At 38.3% G+C, this 10,813-nt stretch overlaps 1 protein-coding gene across 1 annotated transcript in view; it reads left to right on the plus strand.

The window, feature by feature from the left end:
- Nucleotides 1–10,326, plus strand: part of rapgef4 (Rap guanine nucleotide exchange factor (GEF) 4) — a 36,159-nt gene extending 25,833 nt beyond the window's left edge. Inside the window, exons 13-31 of the mRNA XM_035676111.1 lie at nt 107–183; nt 277–423; nt 1,785–1,900; nt 3,027–3,112; nt 3,493–3,571; nt 3,708–3,858; nt 5,042–5,130; nt 5,233–5,263; nt 5,363–5,441; nt 5,902–6,048; nt 7,307–7,404; nt 7,696–7,821; nt 8,012–8,190; nt 8,277–8,367; nt 8,446–8,496; nt 8,700–8,787; nt 8,934–8,998; nt 9,108–9,162; nt 9,588–10,326. Coding sequence (XP_035532004.1) covers nt 107–183; nt 277–423; nt 1,785–1,900; nt 3,027–3,112; nt 3,493–3,571; nt 3,708–3,858; nt 5,042–5,130; nt 5,233–5,263; nt 5,363–5,441; nt 5,902–6,048; nt 7,307–7,404; nt 7,696–7,821; nt 8,012–8,190; nt 8,277–8,367; nt 8,446–8,496; nt 8,700–8,787; nt 8,934–8,998; nt 9,108–9,162; nt 9,588–9,715 — 1,883 coding nt within the window. The 3' untranslated portion in view covers nt 9,716–10,326. The remainder of the gene's footprint in view (nt 1–106; nt 184–276; nt 424–1,784; nt 1,901–3,026; nt 3,113–3,492; nt 3,572–3,707; nt 3,859–5,041; nt 5,131–5,232; nt 5,264–5,362; nt 5,442–5,901; nt 6,049–7,306; nt 7,405–7,695; nt 7,822–8,011; nt 8,191–8,276; nt 8,368–8,445; nt 8,497–8,699; nt 8,788–8,933; nt 8,999–9,107; nt 9,163–9,587) is intronic.
- Nucleotides 10,327–10,813: the final 487 nt, after the last annotated feature.

Genomic DNA, 10,813 nt, shown 5'->3' on the forward strand with positions numbered 1-10,813 from the left:
ATAGAATAAATATTATTATTATTATTATTATTATTATTATTATTATTATTATATATAATATATAAATATACCAGATTACCAAAACTTTGTTTCTTTTCTCTCTCAGTGTTCAGTCAGGGGGAGGAGGGCACATCATGGTACATTATTCTAAAGGGCTCAGTCAACGTTGTCATCTATGGAAAAGTAGGTATTTCACACTGTTTCTAAAAGAATCAAAGCTGATTATGTAGCTCTGACTGATTCACTGCTCATTAACTGACACCGTGTGTCGTGCAGGGGGTTGTTTGCACTCTTCATGAAGGAGATGACTTTGGAAAGCTTGCTCTCGTCAATGACGCCCCCCGCGCTGCCTCCATTGTCCTGCGAGAGGACAACTGTCACTTCCTGAGAGTAGACAAGGAGGACTTCAACCGGATTTTGAGGGTGAGTTTCTGTTAAACATCTATTGATGCTTTTACAGTTAAAAAAAAAACAAGCACTGTTGCCCTCTGTTGGCAAAAACCCAGAAATGCATCCATAAGAGTGTTTTAATGTGTCCTTTGAGATCCAACCCTCTGCACCCATTAGCTTAGTCATCCTGCTGATACATTGGTGATGACTTGTGTGTTCAAGCTAGAGTTAAAGGCTTAAAGGGTTAGAGGGTTAATTAGCTGTGGAACGAAACTTGTTGGGTGGAAAACTTTATTCTGGGATCTCTGATGCCATCTTGGATTTCCTGTTGAGGCTCATATACAGCAGCAGAGATTTAAGAGTAGGAAATTGGGTGTGAATGGTTGTTATATGTTACCAGAAAGCAGAATATGCTGCTCCAGCAGGTTTGTAGGTTTGAGTATAAAGAAGAAGAACCATGTTATAACCCCCTTAACATACAGTTTCCACTTTTCAAAAACTCCTTTAAAAGGCTTAAAACTGGCCTTTGTTATGAACTCTTGTAGAATATGATGCATTGCTGTAGATTAAACTACTGATTACTTTTACTTTTGATACTTTTAAGTAGATTTCGCTGATAATACATACTTTTACTAAGGTTTTCAATACAGGACTTTTACTTGTAGTAGGGTATTTAGCTAATTTTACCTAAGTAGTGGATTCAAATATTCCTTCCACTACTGTTTATGACCTGCCTTTCTCAGAGTCACCTCAAATCCACTCAAACAGAAATAGTCTCAGATAGAACTACATTCAATTTTTCATTTATTTAACCAGTAAAGAGATTAAAAATCAAAGGAGTCCTGACCAAGACAGACAGCTGCACGAAATAAGAACAAGTAAATAAAAACAGATACAAAACAGACAGTATTACAACCCTACATATATGACACCCTAGAGTATAAAAGAGCAGTACAAGCTTTCCATCCAACAATATCAGTTTAAGCATCGATACCCTAACAATTGGATTTCCAGGCCTTTCAGAATTAATGAATGAATATGATTGTAGAGTTTTAAAACTTTCTGTAATGTATTCGAGTCTGAGGGTGCGGAGTACCACAACATACCTTTTCATATATCCGTACAAACAGTACAGACAACAAGTCCCTGGACCGAATAAATACTATCCATAATACTTCTGGAAAACAAAAGGATGGGATCAACACAAGAATTGCTTTATATATAAAAATATATGTATACATACAACCTTCCAGTGTATTGTAAAGTATGTGTTTCATTGTGTTGAACTTTCTCAATTTGATCACGTCTCACCCTGCTTCTTATTAATACTGTGTATTATAATGATAACTTATGTGTTTGTGTGTGTGTGTGTGTGTGTGTGTGTGTCTGGGAAGGACGTGGAGGCCAACACAGTGCGTCTGAAGGAACACGGTCAGGATGTTCTGGTGTTAGAGAAAAGTCTCAGCAGCAGTCGAACCTCCAGCCGTGGAGCCTCATCCTCCCACTACAAGTAAATGTACCCACAATGCACTTCACTGCACTTAACACAACAGAGCTTCATTTACAGACAGGAAAGAAAAATCTTATTGAATCATTATGGGCCATGGAAAATGCTTATTGAGTATTAATAAGCATATTAACACTGAATAAATGGTTTATATCACTATGTAGTTATAATGTAGTTGTAAGCAAATATACATACAGATAATACAACCTCAGTTTTTCCTACGGAATTAATTGTGATATTTTAATTATCACAATTAAATATTTTTTAAGTAACTTAACTTAATTTAATGTGTAAATTGTGTATTTGTTGGGGACTATTTTCAGGTGTGGATTAATACACATTTTGCACTGTAGCACTTATATATGTGACACTGACTCAAAATAAACTACAGTGCCCACATTCGTTGTAATGAAGGAACACCTCACCCAGCAAGTCTTTGGCTACACAGACTTTGTTGGTTCACTGTCAGTTTTGGTCTAATATAAAATATCACCAGCCTTAAAAACTCTGAAAGTTCAGTCAGTGTGACCAGCAGATGAAATTGCTTCCAGGCAGCACAAGCACAGAGTGGTGCTGTGCACTGCAGCCAGCGAGTGTTATCGTAATAGAGGCATCTGTCACTGCACCATGGTCGCTGTAATACAGAGAGACACATTAATGGTAATGATGGGCCTGGCTCCTAGGGAAAAAGAAGGCCTGGCAAGTCACAATTACTTGTTCGGGGTCGCCCTCTAATCAACTCCGCTCCTCACACATGAGAGTGTCAAGACTGTGTTCTCCCTCCTGAGTGGGGAAGACACAACATCCTCAGATACATGCACCTCCCTCTTGTGATGCCGTTATCAAGTAATGAAAACAACCGAGGCTGGATTTTTGTTGATTTTCCTTTTACAGAGAAGATGCCACTACATTTTTTTTGGCTTCTCTGACAGCTCTTAGCCCAGACTCCCCTTAATTTTCAGCCGGCCAAGAACTCTGTGATTGTAAATAGGATTGTTATCAAATGAAGCAATCACAGCCACACGTTCAAGTAACACAAATCAGTGTAGGGCCAGAGCGGTGTCATTAAGCATTAAGAGCCAGTGTTTCTTGATTAGTGAAGGGTGTGTTTCATTCTGTGTTGCTCCAGATACAAGGTAATGTCGGGGACTCCGGAGAAGATTTTGGAGCACCTCCTCGAAATGATGCGATTGGATTCTCAATTCACAGAGTCAGGTACTGCTCCGCACGAAGCATTCAGTTTGTCAGATTAGTGCCATCTAATACAATCTATCAATATGACGATAATTTACTGTGAAGGGTTTTCGTCTATGCGGTATATTTGTTCTCTCTTCCTCTCTCTCAGCGTTTCTCCCCTCTGTCCTCTGCCTGCTGCTCTGCACTGACCTGTTTGTTCTCATCTATAATTAGCCACACATCACAGAGCTGATCTAATTACTCTCGCTTGTGTGGATACATATGGTTTTCATTTGCCTGCAGAGGTGACAGAGACAGGGCCATGTGGGTCTGATGGCTCTGGACACTCTTTGATCTGCTCTTAAACTTACGCTTCACATGTGTGTGACATAACCTTCTCCACCTTTTTTTTGTCACAGACTCAGCCTTAGATGACTTTGTGCTCACGCACTGTGTCTTCATTCCAAACAGTGAACTATGTCCGGTGTTGATGGCCCAATATCCTTTCAGCACTGTGTTACCTTATGTGGTTACATGTTCCTTCCCATCCCTGTGAAACTGACCTGAAAGAAGAAAAAAAAAAACTTCCTACTCCACTCTACTGACATTGTTTTGATCTTTAACTGCTGTGCACCTACCATGCCCAGGCCTTGCAGGGCTCTGAACAGGAGAAGCTGGACTACACACTTAACAACAAGCGCAGGGTGATCCGCCTGGTGATGCAGTGGGCTGCTGTGCATGGAGATCACCTGCAAGAGGAGGATGTCTCGGTGGCCTTCCTAGAGGTCAGCATATACATATGACATTATAACCAATGTAATACAGTATAATAATCAAGGTAAAGTCAGCATTTCTATTAGATTAGTTTTAGTTTAGTCTTTCAGTGACAGTGTGTTATGTTGGAGACCAGTGGTTCTTAAGTACTCCCTGACCAGGGCAAACATTTGCCTATATAAAGAGGTAAAATACAGCACTGCACCATCAGTGTCTGATTTATTTAAACACTGAAATGCTTCATTTCCATTTTTGTGTTCTTTTGATAAGTTGTACGTATACAGTTAACAATAGCAATGAAAACAGGAATATTAAATACCAAATGTCTTTTTTTCCTCATAAGTATAAGTGCAAGTACAATTACAGTATCCACAGACAACACATTTCTCCTTATTTCCCTAAATATGAAATAAGGAGATATTTGTAAAGAAGTGAATAATGACAATCAGGTCAATAGTTTATACAAATGCATTTAGGGAGGAGGGTAAAACAGGGAATAATACCCAACAATAGACACAAATATCCAACACAACTGCAATTAAATTTTGTGTTAGTCACTGATGAACTAACTTTTTATATTGGTCACACAAATATAGATTATAGCTCTATATATAGAGTCTCACTGTTGACTTTACTACGGGAACCTTAATTTACAACAGCAAACAAACACCTGTGTCAGAGGTGGTCAGTTACCTAGTAGAAATAAAAGGACACCTGCCAACCAATCAGAATAGAGATTTGCACCTTATAAAACAACATAATTTATTTCATGAAAATAACAAGTAAAGGCACAGATGGGCATCCTGTTTGTTTGGGGATTCAGAATATGAATGATCCTTATTAAAGGTTCACAGCATGATGTAATATATGCACAATTGGATTGTTAATCTAGTTTAAACATATTGGCTGCTCTAAGCAATAAGGCCGGGTAATGAATATTGACTGCATTTACATGTTTGTTCTTGGATTTTTGGGTATAATATATAATATGATGTATAATATAAGTTATACTAAGTGAATATGTGGTGCCTGATACCGATCACTGATTGGTCACTGAGGCAGGTAGAAGTACCAGCAGGAGACATTTTCCAGCAATTTACTCCAAATACATTTCTGAATTATAAAATTACTTTTTGTTTCTTTTAATAATTCATCTGAACCTTCTTTTTATCAAGAGCTTGTTATGTTTTGCAGGAGTTTCTCATGGCAGTATCAAATGATGCCAAAGTGATTCCAGCCCTGAGGGATCAACTAACAATACTGGAGAGAATTGTAAAGCAAAAGTAAGTTAGTGTTTTTAAGGGGTTGTGAGATGGATGAATCTTGCACATAATCAATGCCCACACAAATACACATAACCTTAGGCTTATTATTTCATGTTTTAGCACCGAAGATGCCAGAATCTCACAGAAAAAGGTAAGATACTGACTCTTTTCCCTTCAAATTAAAGTTTATATGTACATTTTCATGTTCTGAGTGAAAATATGTGATATGATACCTCAATCTGTTAAACAGCACAAAGTCCTACTGCGGCAGTTCAGTATGGGAGATGAGAAGCTTCAGAAACGTCAGCCCATCAAGAGCAATGATGAAAGTGAGTAAAAGGACATGAATCCACATGTTTGAGTCAGTGAATGATACAAAGTTTGTCCCAGTTGAAGGATCATAATCCTGTATATTGTTGCTACGTGCTGATGTTACATTTTATCTGCTGTTTGAAACTTTATTTAGCAAAATTTGTCTTTATTAGAAAAACATGTTTGAGTGTTGTTGAAGTGTCAGTGCTGTATAGTGCATTGGTTATAAGAGAGTGGATCCTTTCATAGAGAGACTATTTTGGAAATTCACGCTAGACTATCTTTAGTTTATCTCTAATCTGTCTCCGGATGATATACTGAATTAATATGTGGTCAGCAATTTGTTTGTTTTGAGTTAAGTTGCTGTCTATCTTCTACTGATAACTACTACTGAAAACTGCAAACCCAGTACTGCTTTACCACTCCTTCATTCCTTCCTGCTGACAGTCCCATATTTATTCTGATTCACGCCTCCAGTTCTGCTCAAAGTCTACTGCTGCGACCACACCTACACAACAATCCGTGTCCCTGTGGCCGCCTCAGTCAGGGAGGTCATTGGTGCTGTGGCCGACAAGCTGGGGTCAGCGGAGGACCTGCTCCTGGTCAACCTCAGTTCAGCAGGAGGTGAGAGCGGCAGCAGCTACATGTTAATCAAATGATTGGAGACGGCACAAGGGAGGGTGCAGGGTGTTATACTAATTAATCCCCAGCTGATTTAGTGAGAAATTAGCTGCCATTTGTGGTGAGTTTGCTGACTGTGAATGGCTGCTATAGTGTAGGTGCTAAAGAATGGCCTTTGGAGCAGCTTGAGACATTGAGCACACGTTGGTGCTGCTGGTGACTGCTCCTTACTGCAGGGATTGTCTCTAATGCAGCTCTTACTCAACCTACACTTTCCTTATCAAAGGCCAGTAAACAAATGCAGAGCTGTTGCTGCTCTCTGGCTTGGAGTTGATTATCTGGAGCTGATATACTGTATCTCCAACCAACTGAATGAACTTTGCAAGGAAAAATCAAGGCTGCTAGGTTTTACATACTGATAATATAGCATGAAAGAGCTCTTGTAGGACAGTTTAATATTAATATGTGGTGTAAAATTATAAAGAAATGGTACCTTACCTCTACTCTACTACCTCAACCAATTTGTTCAGTATTTTTAGAAATTGAATATATTAATAGAACAATATATATTTATTTAAAAAAGAGTCTACAGCCACACTAATGGCTCTGTGCGGCTTTTCTGCACAGAGGAGGGACAATGCACATTAATTAAAATGAACACTTGAGTCCATCATGTAAATGTGCCAGATTTAGGCATACAGGCTAATTTTCATCTGCAGTCCCTGGTAGGTTGGTGGCATATAAGACTCAAAGAAAGAAAACGTACAGAAGCACATAAGCACAGACAAATATTAAAACAATGACATAACCATATGAGGCCAGACAAAATTACATAAGCACAGACAATAGTAACAGCAGCAGCAGCTAAATGCTAACATTACAAGGATACAAAGTTGCAGGTTAGGTACTCATGCAAACACATTTGATTGATTAGCAGTAAACACAAAGCTGCAGCTGATGGGATTGTCATAGTTTTGTGAGTAGTTGGACCCTCTAAATGGACAGTTGAAGTCAGAAACTTTGACCTGATGATGGATGAGAAGATGAAGTTATTGCAGTTCATTCTTGTAATTATCACAGTAAGAGAAAAAGTCAGTGGGATACATCACCTGGGAACCATGAATGTCTGTACAAAAATAATGGATAAAAACTGCAGTAGAGAGTCCTCACTTTGTCATTTTCATATGATTGGGTGCGTCCCTCATAGTTTTGGAGTTTGGACTTTTTTTTATCCCTTATGTGTTACGTTTTTTTTCTACAGAGAAAGTCATCTTCAAGCCCAACGATATTTCAGTGTTCTCCACACTCAGCATAAATGGACGTCTGTTTGCCTGCCGGCGGGATCAGTTGGACTCTTTGGTGGGTTAATCTCCCCCAGGAAACACACATTACACAGCACATTCTCATCATATAACAGAGAGACTCCACTGAAACCTCATGCATAGCTGTAACTTTTCATATTGTTTACTGTATATGTCTTCCATGCCTTTAGAATCCAGCTAGCTTTTATATCTTTATATGTGAATCTTTTAATGTATTGTTAATACTACAGTAGCTTGTCTTTTCTTTTGCTTCTTTTTAATATTATAATATTAAAATAATAAATATATGTTGCAGATATAAGTGGATGTTTTTTTTCTTGGTTTTTAGACCCCTTTACCTGAGCAGGAGGGTCCCTCTGCAGGGTTCCTCGCCAGCTTTGAGTTAATGAGTTCTAAAGATGTGGCTTACCACATGACTTCTTATGACTGGGAGCTTTTTCACTGTGTACATGAGGTATGACTGTGAGACCAGGTGCCATCAGCAGAACTGATTCATTATATTATGTCTCCTTTAAGGTTGTAAAATGCTAATAGTACACCTGTTTTAATGTTAGAGCATGGATTGAAATTAATTTGGTTTAGTTTACTTTCAATTGATCCACTCTTTGTTCACATCAGTTGTGTTTTTCTTTGGTTTCGTACAGCTTGAACTCATCTACCACACATTCGGGAGGCAAAATGTCAAGAAAACCACGGTGAACCTGGACCTGTTCCTGAGGAGGTTCAATGAAATTCAGTTTTGGGTGATCACAGAGATCTGTCTTTGTTCTCAGCTCAGCAAGAGGGTGCAGCTTCTCAAGAAGTTTATCAAGATTGCTGCCCAGTAAGTGGACCTAGTTTGACCGGTTTGCAGTTTAATTAAAACTACTCTAACTACTCTAATTTACATTTTGATGTTTTTTGTCACAGCTGTAAGGAGTACAGGAATCTGAATGCCTTCTTTGCTATCATTATGGGAATGAGTAACCCAGCAGTATGCAGGCTGAGTCAGACCTGGGAGGTGGGTACCTGTCCGCAGTCAAAATGAATGACTGTATCCTGACTGCAAGTTAACCTTCAGTGTCATCTGTCTTCACAGAAACTTCCCAGCAAGTTCAAGAAGTTTTACGGGGAATTTGAAAACTTGATGGTAAGTTGAAACAACTCATTGTGCGTCTTGTATCTTTGAGATGTAAGGTTTTCCCTCCAAGCATACGCTGAATTGAAAATCAGCATCATTGCACCGTCAGCTGCTCGAGTGTGGCTTTAGCAGCATCGTCCTCTGCCAGGACCGTGATGGATCTGTTTAACATGGTGATGGCAGATCTCAGAACAGTGTGATTGTTTCCACAGGACCCGTCCAGGAACCACCGGGCGTACCGACTGACAGTTGCCAAGCTGGAGCCTCCCATCATTCCCTTCATGCCGCTGCTGATCAAAGGTCAGAGCCGTTTATTTGACGACCGTTTATTTTTAATACAACATCATTATGACCTGCACGTCAATTGTTATGTTGTTGAATTGCTTCTTCAACAGCTTTACAATTGGTCTTACTTCACTTACTGTATTTCCTTGTTTTTCTTCCAGACATGACGTTCACTCATGAGGGTAACAAGACGTGTATCGACAATTTGGTCAATTTTGAGAAAATGGTGAGGCTCCGAAAGGGTGCAGATTATCGTCTAACAGTTGTACATCTTTTCTCGGCCCTTTGGTTAATAGACGATATCTGTTGTTGATTATAGCTCTTTTGTCTTTCAGCGGATGATAGCTAACACGGTGAAGATACTGAGATACTGTAGGAGCCAACCATTCAGTAAGTGTGTATCCCAACAGTTTGATCACAAATAATACTTAACAGCACTGGGTTGCACCAGTTATGTGTAAGTGCTCTCCTAATTATGGTGTAAAGTCGACATCTAATTAGTTTGTAACTTAGTCAGCTACTAAAATTGGTTGCACCATGATTACTTTGGAGGTAAAGTAAAGTATGGTGAGTGGCCAATAAACACATCACATAAAATAATGAAGGCAGAAAAACTGCTGTTTTATCATTTCCATTTATGATTTATGAAACTTACCTCTGTGGTTCAACCACTTTTAATGCATAAATCACAATTTAGCAATAATTTACATTATAATAAAGCTAAATTTGAGATTAAAACCAGCTGTTGCAACAGGCTCCAGTATAGATTAAAACAACAAAACAACATTTTTTATTCATCTTTCCAATTGAATCAGGTCCAGATTCACCTCTGGCCAGCAAGAACCACCCAGAAGTTCGGACCTACGTACGTCAGCTCAACGTGATCGACAACCAAAGGACGCTTACTCAGCTCTCTCATGGACTTGAGCCCCGCAGGTCTTGAAACCACTCAGGGACAGAAATGTTACACTCTGATGCTGCTTCACTACATGACATGTGTTTGTGTTCGGATGAATTTACTCCAATACATGCAATCACATGGAGGACCTAATGACGTATCAGATAATGAGATATTGTTTCAGATGCCGTTGCCTGACTTGTTAAGCCTTTTATTACGGTAATTTGTGATATTTTAACAACAGTATTTGTTGCTGGGTGAAGTACCTCTCATATCACTGTGCTGCAGATTTCTCCATCATCCTCAAGTCAAACAAGAGCGACAGTTGAAGATATTTACAATGTTTGGGGGGATCTCATTCATCAGATTAACATTTCAGACGTAAACACTATGTGATGCCGATGCTTTAAGAATGCAAAGTCTTGATATTCCTGATATTCAGTTGTTTCGTATCTTTTGTATCAAACAATATTTATACATATTTAAGTTTGTGAGAATCTTATGTGTTGTAAACTGTAAACAAATATTTATTTTGACCTCAGCATGAAAACAATTATTATGATTGTTTGACTTTTTATTCATGTGAGCACATTTCTCCTTGGAGATACAGTAAATGTCTGAAAAACTTTTGTGTGCTTTAAGTATTAAATATTTTAGATGTATTTATACGTTATACTGTCATTATTGTTTTGTTTTGAAAGTTAAAGTTCAATTTATACTGTACATTCTCTACAACTTGTATGTAATGTAATGTGTGATTACTTTTAAATGACCTTAAATTTATTATAGATTAAATCTGCATGAAAGAAGTTTGGTATTCAAAAATTAAAAGTGAGCCCTACATTGTTTATATCAGACTCAGACTGTTGAAATCAGGTCCGTTAAAATGTAAAAATAGTAAAAAAAAAACGTAGACAACAAAAACCTCTTAACGATATGATAAATATCATCAACAAAATCTGAACATTATGATCATAAATGGAGAATCTGTGGTAACTCTGTTGTATTGGATGGCACTAAATTGTGACCAGCGAGTGTATTTTGTCTATGAAATCTTAATATGTAAAGTCAGCATTAATTATAGCAGTCAAATATATGCAGCGGAGTAAAAAGTAGGTACAATATTTACCCTTTTCAATGAAA

Source organism: Morone saxatilis, unplaced genomic scaffold (assembly GCF_004916995.1).
Source record: "Morone saxatilis isolate NCDOM2014 unplaced genomic scaffold, NCSU_SB_2.0 Contig5, whole genome shotgun sequence".
NCBI lineage: Eukaryota > Metazoa > Chordata > Actinopteri > Moronidae > Morone > Morone saxatilis.